The following is a 21,557-nucleotide window of genomic DNA, read 5'->3' as shown; positions in this document are numbered from 1 at the left end:
CAGAAGCCCTGCTTTGGGTCACATTGAGAATCTTGGCAGTCAGGTGCTACTCTGACACACTGGTCTCAATGGCAGACCAGATGGGAAATCTCACAGCCTTCTCTCCTCAGCAGACCTGTTCTTCCTGTTCTAGTGAGACTTCCAGGCCAAAGAGATTTAGATGGGTTCAGAGAAACACCAGAACTTTTGGATGATGCTCCAGTCTGAACACTGTGAGGTTCACCAAGACTAAGTTATGGTCTCCTGGGTGATCATAAATGAAAGAAGCTTTTAAGTTACTTCGGCCACCATATCAACTTCATTTGACAAACACCGTGGGGCATTAATAGAAGAACCAAGATTAATCTCCAGCAGGGGGCTATTAAAGGAAAGGGTTTGTTCTAGAAATGGAGCTGAAAGAACATTTACTTCCCACTGACTTCAAATAGAAATCTGCCTTACAGCACTGCCGCAGAAAGCAGGTGACATACCCAGGCCGATCAATTAAGTAGATCAAAAAGGCCTATGGAACTAGGAGCATGCTGGTAATGGTGGAATTCACTGAGTCAGGGCAGGCGCTTGCCAGAGTAGATCCCAAGGACTGTTTCCTGGTGCCCCAGTGGCTCACATTCCAAACATGCTGGAGTAGGGCAGAGGAAAGGTGAGGCATCATGTATGGACATGGAACAGCTACTTTTGGAAAACCCTGCTGGAAATCCGGGTAGTTATCTGACAAAGAAACACTGCACATAAAAATTGGTTCGTTCACACTGCCCATCCTTTCATCAGTACTACCAGACCTTCAACTATAATTGAAGGCCACAGCCTAGTTACATCTCTCCTGAAGAGCAGAGAATGTGAAATGTACATTGCTATATAAGTGCTAAGCAAGAACTAACAAACACAGCCACTGCAAATCAAATCCATGTTTATTAACCTAGAATGCTATTTCTACAAAGCAAGTAAAGTGTCAGTAATTTAACAGACTGCTGAAGGTACATATGTATAGAACAGTGGTGCTAAGTTGCAGTCTGGTAGCTCACAGGAGCCTCATTTAATCAGCCATGTGACACAACACAGTTATAATCCAGACAAGGAAACAAATGCAAGAAGCAATTTACCTTATTGTTAAGCAGTGTAAATAACATAAGAAAGTAACTGAATTGTTGGAGACCCCAGGGCATGGCCACTAGTTAAGTCGAGGGGATGGAAGGCCATAAGGGTTGAGGAAGTCTCCCTGCTGAAGGCCTAAGGGCTTCTTCTCAACCCCCCTTAATAGAACTCAGGCCTGGCTGGTTTGAGTAAGCTCTTTTGCTCTTAAAACAATGTTGCAGCCGCAGATAATGCCTTATAGTGTAAGGTATGCTGACGCCAAGCTAAAGATAATAGGAGATAGTTACAAGGCCAGACAGAATGTGCTGGTTGTTTAAGTTTCTAGAAATGCTTGTTAGAGGTTGCAGGAAATAAACATTGTTGTAACCCATATAAGGAAGGCAGAGTATTTGTGCAAAGTTTTAATTGCCTGATGTGTAGTGCAGTAGCATTAAGGAATATAAAAGTGTGTGTAATGACCTGCTTTGGTGTGCAGGATTTGAGAATCTATTCTCCCTGTACCTTGTTTGCAGCTGCAAATAAACTTTTCTGCTTCTCCACCCCGTTGTGATTATTGAGTGAAACACACCGGGTAACGAACCCCTGCTGTTGTTTTGCCTCTCGGCACTGGGTGCTGGCAACAGTAGGATATTATTAGTGGGAATGAAAGCAGATTTCAAAAGAAGAGGCCTCACCGTGGTTGTGTGTGTGTTTATGTGTGCAAGTGCTTGGGGAGGGAAACAGGGCATTGCCCTGAATAAATCTGTTTCTTTATCTTACTTTTCCCTAATTGCAAAAAGGCAATAAGATTCCATTTGAGTAAGAGTTCTGAGCAAATATTCAGGACTTTATTATCTCATTCAGCCCAGCCAGGTTGCCCATACCTATAGTTACCTGTGATCTGCTGGTCAAGGAAACAGAAATTTCATTAAAAAGAAAATTATTAAGAAAAATGTATTTGTTAGCCTCTAAGGTGCCACAAGTCCTCCTTTTCTTTTTGCGGATACAGACTAACACGGCTGCTACTCTGAAACCAGAAATTTCATTGTTACCATGTACTCAGTGGCAGACAATACAGAAATTACTTCCAAGGGTAGCACAATATCGAACATCTTTAGTTACACTGATAGTAAAATAACAAAGAAAAGAATCTTAAGATTCAGCCATTGGGTAACAGAATAGTAACTTAAAGATTGCGCAGCAGTGGGGTCTGCACAGTGGTTTTCTTCACCTTATCCAAGAAACGTGATCTGTTCTGTGCATTGTGTGATATATCTTATTCAGAGCATGGGCAGCATGTCAAACCAGTCTGCAAAATAGGCCTGAATGCTGACCTCATCTGGTCCATGAAGATATTCCAACATCATAGAATTTAATGGGTGCTGAGGGTGCTCAGCACCTTGCAGGATTGAGGCCCTTAGATAATAAGGTGAGAGCTGCCCATGATAAACAAATTCATCTAACGTCACTGAAGTGGAAGATGATGCATTCAACGTCAGTAGAGATAAGAGAAGAATTGTCCCCTGTGTGTTCAGTTGTAATGGGAGCTCAGGAGGAAGACTACATTAGGAACTCTTGTTACTGTAATAACCACTGGCCCATTACAGTTTTGAAAACCTGCCAATAAAATCTCCACTGTGCTGCCAAAATAGCACTAGTCAGTGGCAGCGTGATTACAACTTGGCTACCATAGTGGGGTTGCTCAGTGTGTTGCAAGGGTAGATTTTGACTGAAAAGACTACTCCTATTGCATGCTAAAACTGGAGCTGGTATTGCTTCAGGACTAACCAATCACCGCTCTGTGTATGGGAAGTTCCAAGTTGATCATCTGTCACATATTGGCATTTTCAGTAGTAGTAGAGGAATCCCCACAGTACTCTGACCGCCGTGGCTGTGTTATGAAAGGAACATCCATCTGCGGAGAAAGGTGTTGAACATGGCTTACATGATGCCTACACAGGATGACTTGTATTCCCCTTCTTCATTCCTTATGCATTTGAAAGACCAAGGAGGCCTACTGCTAAATAACAGGACTGGGAGTCAGGACTCCTCTATTCTTTTCCCAGCTCAGCCACTGGCTTAGTGTTTGACTTTGGGAAAGCCAGTGGGGCTCTCTGTGGTCTAGTTTTCATAGCCGTAAGATGGGGACAATGCTACATTCCTACCTCCCAGGAATATTGTGAGGCTAAACTAATGTGTGTAAAGTGCTTTGAGAGCCACAGAGGGAAATCCTTATAAAACTGCAAAGTATTATTAAGAATGTGAAATCATCTGCATTTCTGTGTGAATGGCTTTAGTCAATGTGCCTACGTGCATTTGATAAATGTACAGGATTTCTGAATAGGATATGATCAATTAGAGGAAAAGCTAGCAACCAAGAGGATTAATATTGAAGTTTCTAGATAAGGAAAATAAAAGGCATCATTTCTGGTGTCTGCAGGTGTTAGATACCCTACTGGTAGAATTACAAAATTGTACAGTTTGAGTGCCACTGAAGATCCTTCTCATTAGCTTCTCACTATCTTAAAAATGCTAACTTAGACACAATGGATGGTGTTTACTCCATTACCTCCTACAGATGTTGTATTCATCAAGCCTTTCAAATACACTTTTCTTGACACTTGTGTAGTGAGGTGATATAGAATATACTTTGAGTACTAGTTATTTGTCACTTACTACTCGTGCTGTGGGGATTGTCACCTAACTCACCTACTTCTGCTCCCTAATTATCATAGACTCATAGGACTGGAAGGGACCTCGAGAGGTCATCTAGTCCAGGCCCCTGCACTCAAGGCAGGACTAAGTATTATCTAGACCATCCCTGACAGGTGTTTGTCCAACCTGCTCTTAAAAATCCCCAATGATGGAGATTCCACAGCCTCCCTAGGCAATTTATTCCAGTGCTTAACCACTCTGACAGTAAGGAAGTTTTTCCTAATGTCCAACCTAAACCTCCCTTGCTGCAATTTAAAGGACTCCCAGTCCAATAAAGAGTTTGCAAGATGTCCCAGTGTGAGTATCTTATTCACATGAGTGAATATTTTATTCACATGACTACTTGTGACACTGCCTCTGTTTGTGAACATTCTTGTGGGGGAGAAACAAAGTTGCTTATGCCCATGGGGGAAACAAACAAAGGTGGCTGCAAATATCATAGAAGCAATTTCACCAATTGTGTTTGTGAATGTTCTTGCAGCACACGTCCAGCTCCAATCACAATGAAGCTTATGGGGAGCCCAACACCCGAATGTTTTCACTGGCTTTACCTGCAAACACCTTCTCTCTTCTTTTAACTCTTCTCAATAGTTGCTCTTGGTCTTTCACCCTGGATGGGTGTTCAGAATTCTCATCTGAGAAACAGAAAGATTCCTTTGCATGAAAGATCTAGGGACACAGCAGGATTGTTCTTCTCTAGCATCAAGCACATACATTCTCCTTGAATTATGTATTGCCCGACATAGCTTTTAAGCCACTTCTTCCCATCTTCCCCTCTCGAGGTGCCTTCAGAACACAGGCCTTGGGGAACAAATGCAGAGGTTCCCATTTAAAAGGATACCTTTTAAAGACCTACTGAGGCCTCGTGCTGAATGTAAGATCGTTTATTTGCATTGGCCTTGAGTGTGTAATGGTGCTTTACATACAAATAAAGGTCTGGGTTAAAGGTGTTAAGAGATTACCCTGCTGAAATGCCCTATATTTCTTGTATTTATGTTTCAGATTAAAAAAAAAGTTTTATTTATTCTAGGCATTAGAATGAGTAAAAAGAGCTTAATTTCCTATGCCTTCACCTGATTCTGTGATCTGATCCAAAGTACAATAGAGGCAATGGAAGTCCTTCCATTAGTTTTAGGTGAGGCCCCTGCTGCTTACTCCCCTTCTGAAGTCACCGCTCTCTTGTTAGTAACATCACAATTGGTTGCTAAGCAGATGATTATAATGTCACAAACAGAGAAGTGTGATGTCAGCTGAGCAATATGCATCAGGAACATGCTAATGTTAAAAGAACCTATACGATCCAACACAATTCTTGAGCTGAATACGACTCAGTGATTGTAAGCGGCTTTGAACACGGAAAGGGATAAAGATTGTTTTTATTCCACTGGCAAACTATAGAACACATTTCAGACATAAAAAAAGTTTGGGGGCAGAAAGCAATGCTATGAAGCAGCACTTTGATTTGCATTGCATGCCTCACACTCTTGGATCAAGACCGCTTACAACTTCTGATTTCAAAGGACTAAGTCAAGAGATTCACTCACTGGGCTTCCCAAAGCATCCCTCCTCAGGCTTCTGCCATATGAGAATGGTCTCCAGCCAGCTAGGTTTGTAGAAGTCAGAGAATCCAGACATACCACAGAACATAACTGAGGGGGACATAAATCCACAATTCAGCTATCAAACACTACAGCATCTTTACAAGTTCAGCCTCCAGAAGGAAAGACACTCAAAAATCCTTGGCTAATAGGGTCCATAATCCTGCCATCCAGTCCTATTAGATAGGTGTCAGTTTGACAATTTGTAAGTTCCTCTTCCTTCAGGAGGCCACTCATACAAATAAGAGATTGGGGCAGGAGAGGGATTGTGAAAACTATTAGATTAAATAGTTCAACTCCTGGCCAATGCAAAATTGTTCCCGACAGCATATTTTTCTACTGTCTTTTACCCTTTAGTTTTAAAAGTCCCAAGCAGTATGTCTCCCACCACCATTAAAACCAAAAACCTAATTAGCCTGGGGCTATATAAAAGCCTCAGGGGAGGAAGCCAAAGGGGAGCAGAAAGAAAGGGAAAAGGCAGGGAGTGGAAGTAGGGTGGCAGTTCTCCCCTTCCTCCTGCTTGCAGATGATGAAGGGCCAACTGTACATGGTGAAACAGTGGTGGGAACAAGCCTGTGAATAAACTGCACCAGTGGATACTAATTCCAGAGTCGGAGTGATTTTGTGGACTTAGCAGAGGCAGGAGCCAATGAGGCCTTGCCACACTCTGCTACAGATGTCTAAAGACAGGCTTGTAAAACCATGGAGAGGCACCTCAGCAAGTGGTCTAATTTCTAGATGTGCAAAATGCACACTAGAGTCATTGTATGCAATGTTGTTGTAGCTATGTCGCGTCCCAGAATATTAGAGAGACAAGATGGCTGAGGTAATATCTTTTATTGGACCAATTTCTGTTGGTGAGAGAGACAAGCGTTCCAGCTTATAAAGAGCTGAAGAAGAGAGCTTGTCTCTCTCATCAACAGATGTTGGTCCAATAAAAGATATTACCTCACTCACCTTGTCTCTCTAGATTCATTGTCAGACAGCAGCTCTGATTGGCTTCCAGCTGACAATTTATTTAATACTATAGCTTTAGATACGTAAATCCCAGAGTTGAAAATATTGGCCTTCAATTTATAGTAATTGTATATAACAGAAGAACGTGAGCTTATTCTACGTGTACATGTCATCCAGCTGCAGTTAGTGAAGAGATGCAGAATGTAAGATACTAGTTAAATAACCCTTCATGAAGCTTTACATGGAGTATGGTTAACTTCTTTAGCATAACTAATATTTGCTGTACCCTTAGGTTAATATTTCATCATTGCTTGGATAAATAGCTTGATTTTATTATCATAAGTCACAATATGCTCTGCTATTGCTTCACTGGGAATAGGTTACATACTATTTTCCATGAAGAGGTCTCGAGAGGAAAACCTGAACCCAGTACTTTCGATCACCAGGTTTATTTTCATCATGCAAGCACAGAAAATATTCTTGTAATATTGGGCCCTCAGGAACAGATGATCCGAGCAGCCTTTCTAGGTATAGAAGAAAACCAGGGTATTGTATTGCATTTTGTTGTTTTTTTTAAATTTCACATTGGAATAGGGACGGTGAGATCTGATAGTTGTGATTTGCAACTGCAGATATGATTTTGGACTTAAACACTATGAAATAAGCTAGTCTGAGTATCCCATTCATCAGGAAGTCATCTGCTTGGACTGTGGTCTCTCAATTTATTTAATCTGGGCATCTTTACTAATCCAAAGCGGACAGTGGGGGCACACTTTTCTGCAACCTGGAATGGTATAGACATTGGAAGTACAGAGTGAGCATCAATCCATTGGCACATAGTAATGACAGGTGAGATGATAGCAGCTTGTTCTCCTGGCTATCACTCATAATGGTTGCCCAGTGCCTAATTACAGTTGTTTAAATACTGTATAGGTAAAAAATACCAAACAATGAAGTCTTGAAAACTGAAATGTTGAATGAACGATGGTAGTAATGGCAGTGGGGGCTGCCCCCGGTCATCACGATGGCTGCTGTGCCAAGCCTAGGAAAAAGATCCCCACCATGGAGCTCCCTAGCACCGAGTCAAATTTCTTGAAGTAGACACTAGGGAGAGAAATTGCCTAATAGTGTAGGTGGAAGGCCGAGTTGTGAAGGTTAGGGGGGAACATTGGATTAAAACATACAGGTGCTTTCCTTGGTGTCTTATGCAGACCTCCAGAATTTAGGGCAACTGTGTGTGAAGGGAGGGCCCCTTCGCCCCTTCGCTGTCATCTGGTTTATTTGTAACTGTAGATCTACCTCAACTTTACAATGCTCAAACCAAGTAACTTGACCCTCTCTTGATTGGTTAGTTAATTTAAACTTCTGTTGCTTTGGGATCCACCCTGTGGTGCAGTGTGCAGGGAGAATGGGTTTACTTCACTGGAGAAAAGGCCTCTTCATTCTTGCTGCTGGGAATTAAGTTTTTTCCCACCTCTCTACCTTCTAAATTTTCCCTCTGCTCACCTCCTGTCTCTCTCTCTCTCATTATCTTTTTATCACTGACCCCATTGCCTGCCCCCCGCCCCAATCCAGTGGGTCATGCTTTAGGGCTGGTTTTGGATTTAAAAATTGAGATAATTTAGTCTGACAGTCCCATTCAGCAGGGAGCCATCTGCTTGGACTGTGGTCTTTCAACATATTTCATCTGGTATTCTTAACTAGGCACTCTGGCCAATTTCTGTGTATAGGTTACAAACATAATCCTCCACACATTTGGTGGAATCTCATTCCTCTCTGCCACATTTTAAGCATCTTCTTGCTGTACATAATCCACTAAAATGATCAGCTGCCTCACAGACAAAACACAGCAGTGGCTGAGCTAGGTAATATGTGGTTCCTGTTTGTCTCCAGACACACACAAATGAGTAACTGAACCAGGTTTCCCTCATCATCCAGGTCTAACTCTGCTATGAGTCTGTATTCCCGGGTCACCTCCTGCCTCCCCACCTCCCACACACACCTGTCCTCTGCCAGATGAGCCCCACTCAAGGTCTTCGCCTCTCTTGCCTACATCCAGATACTCCCGCTTCAATTACATTGGAATGAAATCAATATTGGCTGTATTCACCCTAGAACTAAACAAATGGACTACCCTATAGTCTTTCCCTACTGGATCTTCCTCCTTTCCCTCTTAGCTGTTTCTAAAGTCCTTCATAGCTCCTTTCCAAGAGAAACAGATGTTTAATTCTCTGTCTGCAGCTGAAATCCAAAGTACCAGTTTAAGCGGCCAACTTAGAATATGATGGTGTCTCCTGAACAAGTTTGTCCTGTTGCCTCTACACATCTAGTTTGTCCCACATAACTATATTTTGTATGTCCATTTCCTTCCTTCCTTCCTTCCTTCCTTCCTTCCTTCCTTCCTTCCTTATTTCTCTCTGGAGTCATTGTTCCCAAGACCTTCCTTGCCCTCCTGCATATCCAGGTCAGCCTTCTAACTTCCCCTTTCCAACCCTGTCAGAACTGCAGTTAACAAACACTCAGAAAGTCCACCCAGCCACATCCCCATGTTGTATCATGTATATTTTTCCTGTGATAGCTGCTAATCCTCAGGTAACAAAACTTGGCACTTACCATATCTGCAAACATGAAGTAGAAAAGCTGATGTGACAGGGAGTAATCTGAGCATCCAAACTTTGTCATGATGTTCCTACAGGCCCTGGTGACAATGCAGGACTTGCCATTATCTTTCCTGTTGAACAAGCAGGACAATGGTAATGAATAGCTCAAGTGTCTGAAGACAAGACTCCAGTAACTAAATGTAAAGGTGTACTCTCCTCTCAATGCATGTGCAGAAGAGTTGAACTCCCGTTCATCATTTTATGAATGTAAATGCAGGTTAAAGAGGACGGAAGAAGTGCTCCAGAGAACAGAAGTGGTCAAAGAATATCTCTTGATAAGGAATAAAACCTACCAAGTTCCTAGCAAATATGTAAAGCATTTATCACTCATTTCCTCTGTAAAACAGCTGATGCCGTCAAACATAGAGTAGGCAAGTGAGGAGTTTGTTTGGTTCCACGAATGAGGAAGCATCCAAAAATTTCGTCCTAAAATTGGCTCAAATTCTGAAAGCAAATCTGAAAGAAGAAAACCCATAAATAATGAAGTGGTAGCAAGGGTGACACATTCCTTGTTATTCAACCTTACTGCCTTCTGCTTTGCATTAGCAATGGTAGAACATTTTGTGGAGGGTTCTCCCTATTGCCTGGGCACTCAGATACATCCCATATGCCTCCATTTAAAGATTTGTGCTTCTGTGTGCTTCTGATGAGCCAGTTACTGTGATGTACTGTACCACAGAATCGTGCATTCTCTTTATGTCCAAAGAAATGGGAACAAGGTTAGTCCTTAAAGTCAGTGATGGTCAGTAATAATTCATAGATTATATGAATCTATTTGGAAGGATTTTGAACCGTTATATCTGGGGATGCAATAAATCAATTGCAGAAAAATGTCATTTTTGGTTTTCAACAATAGTTAAAAGGCCATGCACCTGACAGCTCAGAGATGACATAGCTAGGGAAGACATGACATAAGCAGGTTTCAGAGGAACAGCCGTGTTAGTCTGTATTCGCAAAAAGAAAAGGAGTACTTGTGGCACCTTAGAGACTAACCAATTTATTTGAGCATGAGCTTTCGTGAGCTACAGCTCACTTCATCAGATGTTTACCGTGGAAACTGCAGCAGACTTTATATACACACAGAGAATATGAAACAATACCTCCTCCCACCCCACTGTCCTGCTGGTAATAGCTTATCTAAAGTGATCAATGCAGGAAATAGCCCGACTTGACTATGTAAAGAGTTGTCACTTTGGATGGGCTAGCACCAGCAGGAGAGTGAATTTGTGTGGGGGGGTGGAGGGTGAGAAAACCTGGATTTGTGCTGGAAATGGCCCACCTGTTGATCACTTTAGATAAGCTATTACCAGCAGGACAGTGGGGTGGGAGGAGGTATTGTTTCATATTCTCTGTGTGTATATAAAGTCTGCTGCAGTTTCCACGGTAAACATCTGATGAAGTGAGCTGTAGCTCACGAAAGCTCATGCTCAAATAAATTGGTTAGTCTCTAAGGTGCCACAAGTACTCCTTTTCTTTTTATGACATAAGCAGTGGATTTAGTACAAGTGACTTCAAAGAAACCTGTATCAGAGCCTTAGCGAATTTCCCAAGGCTACACAGTAAGCTGGTAGCAGAGCCAGGAACAGCACCCACAAGTTCAGACTCAGTTCCTTTCTAACCACTAAACACCTTCCTTTCCTAAGTGTCTACAGGAATATGATGCACAGCAGATGCCTCTGTCTCTGATAATTATTTGTTCCTATTCAGAAGCTATAGCACCTGCTTCATAAGGCAAAACAGATGGGGAAAACATTTCCGTATAAACACCTCCAGTCTAAATAATAAATGCCCTTTTGCACATACCCCCTCCCCCCCCAGAATTGGTACCACTTAGTTTTACTTTTGAAATACTCTGGGTCACTCAGCTCAAGAGAATGAGTCGCTTTTTCAATCAGAGAAGACAACTTCTTCACCAGCCTTTCAACTCGGACCTGCTGAGATAGTAATTCATGTTCTGAGGCCCATTTCTCCAGGGCTCCTTTCAAATGAACTACAGAAAGAAAGACAATGAGGTTTTGTGTATGATCATAGCCTTCAAGTGCTTTTGTATGTACAATAATAACCTGATTGAACTTGTGACAACGTCTCCACTTGGTTAGCGGGTTCTTCACCCTAGAGTATTATCACACTTGAAGTGAACTGTTCCCCTCCAGTGAATAATCAGTTGGATCCACAAACCTATCCCTGTTACCTTGGGAGAAGAAGGGAGGAAACTAAAGCCACATTAAATGGTTGTGATGATCTCTTCAGGGCACTCAGATACCGTAATGAAAAGCATGACATTATTTGGCAGGTGGCACAGTTATACACAGTCTTGCAAGTGTGTGTGTGTGTGTGTGTGTGCAAGCAAATGTTCAGTCCTGGGAGGACAAGCTGTGTTCATTTTTGATAATGCAAGATTCTGTGCAGAGGCAGCTGTCCTTGGAGAAGGAGTTGTAGGAGAATTTGCTTTCCAACTTGGGCTCTATTTAGAGTCAACTGTTGCTCCTTGGGAACCAAGCATTGGGGTTGGTCTTAGATTCTTGGAAGGAGGGATTACCCTGCATGCTGTTTGACCATCTCTGTTCCAGGACGTCTATAGGTGGGTAAATAAAACAAGTTATGCTTAGAATATATCCAGAGTCCATATCACTGGTTTCTACTCCACTGGGAAGCTGATCTGAAATGCCCCAGACATCCCCTTCCATACAGAGGAGGGATGCTACTAAAGTCAAAACAGGACACTGGTGTTTGAAAGTAGAATCAACACTCTAAATGCTTAGACAGAGAGAGAAAGACAAACTGTTAATGCCCTGTAACACAGTCAAGGATTTATTGCTGCCAGAAGCTTTCAATCTGCCTCATAGATAGAGCAGCCTAGACTCACACTTGTTCCTTTGGTGGGAGCAGTGTCAAGGGTCAGAAAAGACATGGTAACATTGCGGGTATCTGAAGGAATTGGTAAGGCCCCATTGTCTAAATGCAACTTTAATGGCACCCTCATACCACAGCGACTGATTCCCTGGGCGCTGGTGACAGGCAGCGCCATCCACTAAAAGAACAATTGGTGTCAGTCCTAGTCCCCCAGTGTCTTTCAATCCACACCCACCTGCAAGTCAGCTAATAGCAGAACGGTAGCCCATTGCAGTACCATCTTCCTGGGCAGAATGTCCTGTGCATAGCTTCTGGATGAGTGATGGCCTGTGAGAAGAATCCGGACTTCCCAGCCACAATGACAGCCAAGGTCCATGACTGTCAGGAAGCATTAATGTCTCATATGGGGAAGGCAGTGTTGCCAACTCTTGGGTTTTTTATTTTTAAAGCCCTACCTCCTGAAGTCATGGTATTACATGAGGCCCACAGAGCAGAAGGCAGGGAAAAAGGGAAATAATATATATCATCTAAAATCTCAAGATTTTAAAGCAAAATCTCATGATTTTTTGAGGATCTGACTGACATTTTTTGAACACTTGGGGTTAGCACTGCTGGGAAAATAAGATGCCTCCAAACTCTCATTTTCTGTGCTACCTACAAAAGCCTTGACAAGGGTTAGGCTTCTGGTGTGCACAGCCCACTGCCGATCATGCTGATCCATATTGTCTCATCATTCACTTGTACTCCCTTGTCTGACTGTATCCATCTGTTGTCTCTTGTCTTATACTTGGATTGTAAGCCCCTTTTGGGGCATGGCCCATCTTTTGGTTCTGTGTTTGTACAGCACCTAGCACAATGGAATTATGGTTCATGATGCCAATGTATTTAAAAGGGCTACAGAGATGATCCTGGCATTTACAGGCCGGAAAGCCTGACTTCAATACCGGGGAAACTGGTTGAAACTACAGTAAAGAACAAAATTGTTGGACACATAGATGAACATAATTTGTTGGGGAAGAGTCAACATGTTTTTTGTAAAGGGAAATCATGCCTCAGCAATCTACTAGAATTCTTTGAGGGGGTCAACAAGCATGTGGACAAGGGAGATCCAGTGGATATAGTAGTGTACTTAGATTTTCAGAAAGCCTTTGACAAGATCCCTCACCATTGTCACCAAAGGTTTTTAAGCAAAGTAAGCTGTGATGGGATAAGAGGGAAGGTCCTCTCATGGATTGGTAACTGGTTAAAAGATAGGAAACAAAGGGTAGGAATAAATGGTCAGTTTTCAGAATGGAAAGAGGTCAATAGTGGTGTCCCCCAGGGGTCTGTACTGGGCCCGGTCCTATTCAACATATTCATAAATGACGTGGAAAAAGGGGTAAATAGTGAGGTGGCAAAATTTGCAGATGATACAAAATTGCTCAACATAGTTAAATCGCAGGCAGACTGTGAAGAGCTATAAAAGGATCTCTCAAAACTGGGTGACTGGGCAACAAAATGGCAGATGACATTCAGTGTTGATAAATGCAAAGTAATGCACATTGGAAAACATAATCCCAACTATACCTATAAAATGATGGGGTCTAAATTAGCTGTTACCACTCAAGAAAGAGATCTTGGAGTCATTGTGTATAGTTCTCTGAAAACATCCACTCAGTGTGCAGCAGCAGTCAAAAAAGCGAACAGAATGTTGGGAATCATTAAGAAAGGGATAGATAATAAGACAGAAAATATCATATTGCCTCCATATAAATCCATGGTATGCCCACATCTTGAATACTGCAGATGTGGTCGTCCCATCTCAAAAAAGATATACTGGAATTGGAAAACGTTCAGAAAAGGGAAACAAGAATGATTAGGGGTATGGAACGGCTTCCGTATGAGGAATGATTAATAAGACAAACTTTTCAGCCTGTAAAAGAGACAACTAAGAGGGCATATGATAGAGATCTATAAAATCATGATTGGTGTGGAGAAAGTAAATAAGGAAGTGTTATTTACCCCTTCTCATAACACAAGAACTAGAAGTCACCCAATGAAATTAATAGGCAGCAGGTTTAAAACAAACAAAAGGAAGTATTTTTTCACACAACGCACAGTCAACCTGTGGAACTCTTTGCCAGAGGATGTTGTGAAGGCCAAGACTATTACAGGGTTCAAAAAAGAACTAGATAAGTTCATGGAGGACAGGTCCATCAATGGCTATTAGCCAGGATGGGCAGGGATGGTGTCCCCAGCCTCTGTTTGCCAGAAGGTGGGAATGGGCAACAGGGGGTGGATCACTTGATGATTACCTGTTCTGTTAATTTCCCCTGGGGCACCTGGCATTGGCCACTGTTGAAAGACAGGATACTGGGCTTGATGGACCTTTGGTCTGACCCAGTATGGCCACTCTTATGTTCTTATGACTAGTACTCTTGGTGCTACGATAATAGAAATAATAATAATAAATAATAATGCCAATCAGCCTTAAACAAGAGATGGTAGGCCTTTGTTCAAGAAGCCATCACTTGACATTAATATCCTTGCCAATTACTGCACCATCTCAAGGCTTTCCTTTTGGAGGAAGGCTATACAGGCTGTGCTTGGGCAGATCTGGATTCTTCCAGTCAGATCCTTACCAATATGGTTTCAGGTCTATGTATAATATGGAAATCGTTGTGCAGGTAAAAGATATGTTAATGGCCGCTTCTTGAGCAGGGAGGCTGGACTAGCCAAACAGAGTCCACATGGAAAAAAAGGAGAGTTTGTCAGTTGTCAAAAAAATCCCTGTATTGCTCAAGGGCTCTCCCGTGCCACTGAAGCATGTAGGGGCTGATCAAACAGCTGCAAAATGGTAGATAAACACCAGCTTGTATATACATATATAAGCTAACAGAATGAGGGTGTGCTGCCAACATTCTAACCCCCCTGGGCCATTACCAGCTGTCTATTACCAATACACACTTTCATTCTGTTAGCCTATCTAGCCATATATAAATAACCCAGTGGGTTCAAACTCATCCTGTGATGATGGCAAAATGCATTTTTAATTAGGGTTTGACCGCAGTCCCTATAAAAAAAGCATAAAATCACCTTTCTGTTTTTCTTTCTTCACTCTGTTTCAAAGATTCTTTGTGACTTGCTTTTCTCCCTAAACCCCCCACCTCCCCACACCTCTATGATCCTCCCTGATGACCAGCTGGAACAGAAACCCCCTCCCTGTCTGTTGTGTATTCTCTTCCTGCACACTCTCCTCACTTTGTTCAGCCCACCTACTCTGTATCCCTCTCCTGGATCTTTTGGTCTCACCTTTCCCCTCTTTTGCGTGTAAGCAGAGTCAGGATGGGCTCCACCCTGACATCTGGTGGTGAGGTGTGGCAAGTTGTGGAAAAGAACTTCAGGGGCTGATCTCATTTGCATAGGCACACCCACCCCACCTAGAATGAGGCCATAACTGCCCAAATGGTCACTTTGGCTGTTGTGGGATCCCCAGTGTCTCTGTTATTGGGGCGGGAAGAATAAATTGTTATTACCCTGATTATGGGAACTGTGCTTGGAACTGTACTTGGCCTTTTGTTATGATGAGGGGACTCACCATCTACTGAGTAGCACTCGCTAGGCAAGGGACATGGGTTCCAAAAGTCTGTGACTTGAGACAGGTATTAGTACCTGGTGGTGTGGGCCCCTTTGTGAGGGCCTGAAGCACCAATTGCATCTCTGTCTCTCTCCACTGTGGAATGTCAGAGCTAATTTTGGGTCTATTAAGAGTCTTGCTATAGGTACTGTGCTGCATTCACTTTGGCCTTATAGTGCACCAGCACTAAGGCTCCCACTACTATGAGCTGAAATCACTGAGCACTGTGTCAAGTAGGGGGGAGCCAGAAGATCTAGAGTGCAGTGGTGCTGTTCGTGGATAGGCTGGCGGAGTGTTCGTGAGACGGCAAGGTGAGCAGAGCTGTTCATGAGACGGCGAGCTGCGCAGAGCGGAGCTGGTCGTGAGACAGCGGTGTGTTCGTGAGACGGCGAGCTGAGCAGAGCTGTTTGTGAGACGGCGAGCTGTGCAGAGTGGAGCCGGTCGTGGTGGAGCAGAGTCGTTCGTGAGACAGCGTAGCAGAGTAGAGCCCTGTGGGGCAGTCAGCTTCAGGACACGTAAGGTGCCCCTTACCTCTTTCCCCCACACACAGGCACATTTTAGCCAGACTGGGGAGTAACACTATGCAGATGAACTTTTGAACTCTGGGGCTGGACTTTTTGGACTTTGGGTGATTTGTGGATTGCTGGACTCAAGAGATGTTTGGGTTCTGGGACTCAAGAACCCGAGGGAAAGGATGTGGCCCAATTTGCTGGGGTGGGTCTTTGCTCATGGTTTGGTTAATGAACACTAGTTGTGGTGTTTCCCCAATTTAATGCTGATGTCGTTTACCTCATGTTATTAAAGATTCTCTACTACACCGAGACTTTGTGCTTGCGAGAGGGGAAGTGTTGCCTCTTTGAGGTGCCCAGGCGGTGTGTAAGATTTTCCCAGGTCACTGGGTGGGGGCTCGAGCCAGTTTTGCATTTGCTTTGATGAGAGGGAACCCCTGTGTACTGAACCCGGCCCTTGCTGCTATCAACTTGGCCTGGCAGAAGGGTTACATGCATCTCCCTCCCCTAGATTCTTACCTCTCCTCCCTCTCTCCATTTGGCTTCCTATCTCTTTTTGTTTCTCCACTGATCTGTTTTTCTTGCCTTTCCTTCCCCTTTTACTCTCCCACTCCCCTCTGCTCTCGCCTGTCTCTCTTCCCACTGTTGTTTGGGTTTCACAGCAAAGCTTACTGCAGACAGTCTGCAGCTGCTCAGCTCTTGTGAGAGCAACCAGCTGGAATCTTCTGCAGTGGAATAAAGTCTCAGAAATGAGGCCGCCTCATCAGAGCCAACAACAAAGAGTGCTGGGAATTAAACTGGGAGAAAGGTATCAAACCTGAGCTGCAAGGTGTGAATCTGGTTCTGAATTTCTCTATAATTCAGGGTTGTCTGGACCTTGGATTTTGGTATGACCCATTGGAGAGATGGCTCTAGATTTGGGATCCTTTTGCAAAGTTTCCCAAAGTTTTGGTTTGTTTAGCTCCTGTTTTGATTTGGAATCATCATATAATTTTCATTATATTCCTTCTGTAGGCTTCTAGCTGGGGTAGTTTTACAGTTTGAGACCCCCTTATGGACCACTAATGAGACACCATGGTACTCTTCTGCTAATGTGATCAACCAGTGGTTCTGCCATTAATCATCAAAGCATAGCACCACTGAGGAGTGGCACTCTCAGGTGTACTTTGCCTTCCTGAGATACCTCTGCTCTTCATCCCATGCTCTGTAGACAGAGTGTAAGAGTCAGTTCACACACAGCTCTGAGCAGAGGACCGAGTACAGAGGTGACACAAGATTGGCTGGGTTTCAGAAAAGCACCTCTGGTTGTCTATCATCATGTTAGCAGGATAAATGTTATCTTAGCAACAATCCGTAAGCCCCCCTCTCCATCCCTTCCAAAAACTTCATCCTGCCAAAACCAGAAGGGTTGTCATGACTCATGCACTTCATGGTCCCTTATGGGCCCATATTTTGCTATCCTGTGATGCTGGGCTATTGTTGCTTCACTTAAATTCCCCACACAGCTGCTGTCACTGACAAGCCAAGCAGCACCACAGATATTCTCACTTATTACTGGCTGAAAGCAGTTTTTTTTTTTTTTTAAAGCAAACATAAAGTCAGTAAGTGCAGCACTCGGGATCAAGAAATGCAAACACTATGACTGATTTGCTGTTGAGCTCTGTTCATGCCCGAATTATGAGCCAGATTCTGATTTAATACTTGGATAAATCTACTGACTTCATAAAATCATAGAATATCAGGGTTGGAAGGGACCTCAGAAGGTCATCTAGTCCAACCCCCTGCTCAAAATGGAGTTCAGTGGAGTTACTCCTGATTTACACTAATATGAGAGTAAAATCTGACCCAAGTATGGACCAGATTCTAGCCCCCTGCAGAAGATGGTTGGCACGCATCCACAGGCATACAGTAGATACATAGGTTAGTCAGTCAGCATAGATAGCTCTACAACTTCTTCTCCTAGCCTCTGTCCTCCTATCCCTGGGCAAGTGGGTATTTGGGGAAAGGGTCATGGCCAGAACACTGCTTTGATCCCCAACCACCAGCATGGTCGTGGGGTGGCACTGCATCTGGGTACAATACAGAGCAGTAATACTGGCTGCTTCAACTTGCCCTAGCCCTACAATCTTGGAAGCATACAGCTGATGTTCATCTACCTTTGCCTCATCCCTGTTGGTCCTGCCAGAGGAGTATAATATCCAGTATCATCAAGTAGATGAAATATTCTTTCTTCTGCACATTTCATCCTATTTCCCCCTCAAACATGACAAAAACAAGCTGTGACACCTTTTAAAAATGACAATAACCTGTGCTTCCCTAAGGACATCTGCTCAATACAAAGGACAGCTGGAGCACTGCTGTTTTCTTTTAATTTGAGAAACTGATCATTCCAAAATAATTTAAATGGGTGTAAATGTATAAATTGAGAGCCCTTTAATGGTGCTATCAGGAACAAAGGCTTGTTAATAAAAACAGTAATTTTAAAGGAGAGGGTTTCATATCAGGGTAGTATGACATTTATAAAAGCAATTGAGTTACAGTACCTTGCAAAAACACGAAATCCCAACACTGCATCTAAATTGATGTCCCTGTATTTATTTGCCAGGAAGAAAGTTGTTTTCTCTAGAGCAGAAATGATAATGCTCCTCATATCAGCCTCACTTTTTGACAGATCAGACTTAAAGAGAAAAATCAGCAGCAAACAAACAGGGAACGACATTTCTGCTTTGCTAGTTTGCTTGGAGAAGATTGTGCAACTCAGAAGACGTCAGTTGTTCACTGCTGTGCTGGGTGACTGGTAGTTTTCCCTTCCCAGCTTAACTATTTTAAGTGTGCTATGGTCTCAGTGAACATACGCCTGGGCCAGCACAAGGGGAAGGAGAGGGGAATGTGTGGTATTTGGAGATAGGGGACAGAGAGGAGGGTATGTGATGGACTGGGCTGGCCCCCAACTGGTATAAGATGTTTGGATCTTATTTCAATGATGGAAGTTAAGAGTAGCAGGGGGCCTACTCCAACTTCCAAAACGGCTGGGTGGTTGAGGGATCAGAAAACAGCAACCGACTCACTCACACCACCACTCTGCACTCAGGTGCTGGGGAGACTTGGCCCCTGCATTCAACCATTCTTACTGTTGCTTGGCCATTCCATTCACCTTCAACCTTCCTTGCCACAGCTGTAAGATGCTGTGATGTGTTCCATTATGCTTTTGTGCAAACAGCCTGGTACAGAAAATGAAGTGTGTGTTTTTTTTATTACTGGGGGGTGGGGTGGGAGGGAAGAGAATCCAATCAAATTTCTGTCCAGTATATGTGATCGCCCCAGCAGCCTCCCAACCAAGTATTCACCAGCTTCAACGCTGCTTTGCTTCTGAGATCTGACATGTAGTAAGGTTGCTTATCGTTGCAAATTATTGTATAGATTACAAAAACAAAAAAACTGCCTTCTATATGACCAGCAGATTTCTAAACCAAGGATTTTTAAACAGGATTAGAATGTCAAGAGGGATAAATTCAGAATACTTTCAGAAAGGCAGAGGTCGATGGAGCATTTACTGGTTTCAGCAGAGAGCTGGTTGGTCACATGCTGCTGGTTCCACTTTCTTATTTCTGGCAGCTAAATCACATTTAAAGGTGTTAAAAGTACATTACTTTCCTAATATGACTTTCCCAGGTGAGCAATTGCTGCAGTACCCACAGCAATGGTTTGTGAATGAGAGGGGAGCTGGCTCCATGAGTCTGTGTATTAGCATGTGGTTCACACTATGAAGGGGTTTGTGAATCCCTTCTATACAGGTATATATGAATCCATTTGGTTCTGTGCATTCCCTGAAAAGCCCCAAATTCACTAAGGAAAATGTCCCACTTTGCAACTTCCAACTAGCAGCCAATAAAACTGCTTCATGTGAAGGCTGTTCCATGTAAGACCTAGATTTGAACCCAGATCAATTATAGATAAGAGAGAACCATAATTTCTGCAAGACTTATAGCTCCACTCCTCTGGCATGGTTCCTAAATACATTAGCTTAAACTATAATTTAAGAGAGAACATCCTATTCCTAGAAGCAGTGATTCTTGCTATTAGGACACAGTGTTGTACACATAATTTGATGCAGGTGAAATTAAATATGAAAGCTCATCTCCCCACACACAACAGATCTTTTTCTGCTCTGATAACCACTCCGTAAACGTAATCCTGCAAATATTAAAATGCGTACATGCTACAAACATAAGAGAAACTTCAGATTTGTTAATACTAAGTTAGGCTAATTCATATAGTTTCCAGCTTTGGTACCACAGACTCTTGGTTTTCCAAACAGGGCATCAATGGGAGCTAATGCTACAGTACTTGGCACTTTGCAGGACTGAGCTCCAGACAGAGTGGTTAGTTCAGCCCTGTGAACATGAGACTCCTCCTGTCTGAGCTTCTAATCACACTTACTGACTGATGTCCAACTACATGACCAATTTTCTCCTTGAATTCTAGAGATATGGAACGAGCCAGTCCCTCTTGGAACAAATACTGGTTATCCAATAGGATAGAACACCCTACAGACACTCAATGTTATTTTCCATCCTGTCTATTATCAATGCCTATGAATGCTTCTCCACCTGCTTAGCTGAAATAGATCCATACCCAAGATGAACCCCTGTAGCCATTTCTCTAAACTGTATACATCTGAGTGCTTCACCCTACTTTAAGAGCCTTCGGACCTGTGATCTGTTTAGTAGCTCCACTGTGGACCTTTCCAGAATTTGTGCAGTTGTGTAAACTGTTGACAATAACTCTTGATGAAAACCACACTTGGGAAAGACTTTTTTTGTTGTTGGCCTGGTCCATCAGTTCACAGTGCACGCTCATAATTTTAAACTTGCACATTGTACACTTCTGTCATGTCATTTTTCAGTGACTCACACCTTTTGAAATCTGAAATAACTTAAATTAATGCTCTGAAAAGGACTGGATATTTTTAGTCTAATACTGCTCCTTGAGAGTTTTAAGTATACTGACATTCATGTAACGAAAAGGCCTTTAATAAAAATCTTGCTGTATTACATTTACACCAAAAGACACTCCAAGGAAATACCCCGGATTTACATACATTTTCAGAATTATCTATTGTTTTTATATAGTTTGTTTAATTTTAAGGAGAAAAAGAGCTAGTTTTTAACGGAGCAATTATATAATCCCCCCCCCCATTGTTCCAGTCACAACGAGCTCAGCTGTTTCTGGCGACATGTACATGGCACTGAAGGGAAAGCAGACACGTTGTTGCATCGTTACGATTCCTTCTCAGATTGTGGGCTGTTCTCAAGGAAGAAATCCGCAACGTCTACGTGCCACACACAAGCGCTCGCAGCAATTAGCCCGCAGCCGCGGGGCGGGGCGGGGCCGCTGCGCAGCCCAGGTCCCGCCCCAAGGGGCTCCCCACAGCCCCAGCCCAGCGCGGCTCCACGCGACCTGGATCCCGCGAGCGACTCGCTCCTCCCGCTTCGTGCCCGGCTGCGTGCGCCACGGGCGGCCCCGCCTCCCCCTGGCGTCCCCGCCCCCTGGGCTCCGGGCCTGGCCCGAGCAGGCA

At 43.3% G+C, this 21,557-nt stretch overlaps 1 protein-coding gene across 2 annotated transcripts; it reads right to left on the bottom strand.

Annotated features, from left to right (window-relative positions):
* Nucleotides 1–890: 890 nt before the first annotated feature.
* Nucleotides 891–18,805, bottom strand: C10H16orf89 (chromosome 10 C16orf89 homolog). 2 transcript variants are annotated; one of them, XM_048868075.2, is made up of 5 exons: nt 18,523–18,805; nt 8,955–9,072; nt 6,730–6,865; nt 4,338–4,421; nt 891–2,986 (listed from the first exon to the last, which is right to left on the bottom strand). In XM_048868075.2, the coding sequence occupies exons 1-5, from the start codon at nt 18,696–18,698 to the stop codon at nt 2,919–2,921; spliced, it is 582 nt and encodes a 193-aa protein (XP_048724032.2). In that variant the 5' UTR covers nt 18,699–18,805; the 3' UTR covers nt 891–2,918. The 2 variants fall into 2 exon arrangements, with proteins under 2 accessions (XP_048724032.2, XP_074988901.1); XM_075132800.1 differs by lacking the exon at nt 18,523–18,805 and adding an exon at nt 9,295–9,683.
* Between the last annotated feature and the right edge of the window lie 2,752 nt (nt 18,806–21,557).

Source organism: Caretta caretta, chromosome 10 (genome assembly GCF_965140235.1).
Source record: "Caretta caretta isolate rCarCar2 chromosome 10, rCarCar1.hap1, whole genome shotgun sequence".
NCBI classification, from domain to species: Eukaryota; Metazoa; Chordata; order Testudines; family Cheloniidae; genus Caretta; species Caretta caretta.
Note: the sequence above shows the minus strand (reverse complement) of the source record. Positions and strands in the feature narration are given on the sequence as shown.

What these genes read in the sequence shown, in the direction of transcription:
- C10H16orf89 (XM_075132800.1), bottom strand. Translation starts at nt 9,476, where the DNA reads ATGGGTTTTCTTCTTTCAGATTTGCTTTCAGAATTTGAGCCAATTTTA. An exon ending in ACATATTTGCTAGGAACTTG is followed by an intron (nt 9,073 to 9,294) that starts GTAGGTTTTATT and finishes CTTGTTCAACAG; the next exon opens with GAAAGATAATGGCAAGTCCT. An exon ending in ACTTCATGTTTGCAGATATG is followed by an intron (nt 6,866 to 8,954) that starts GTAAGTGCCAAG and finishes TTCTATACCTAG; the next exon opens with AAAGGCTGCTCGGATCATCT.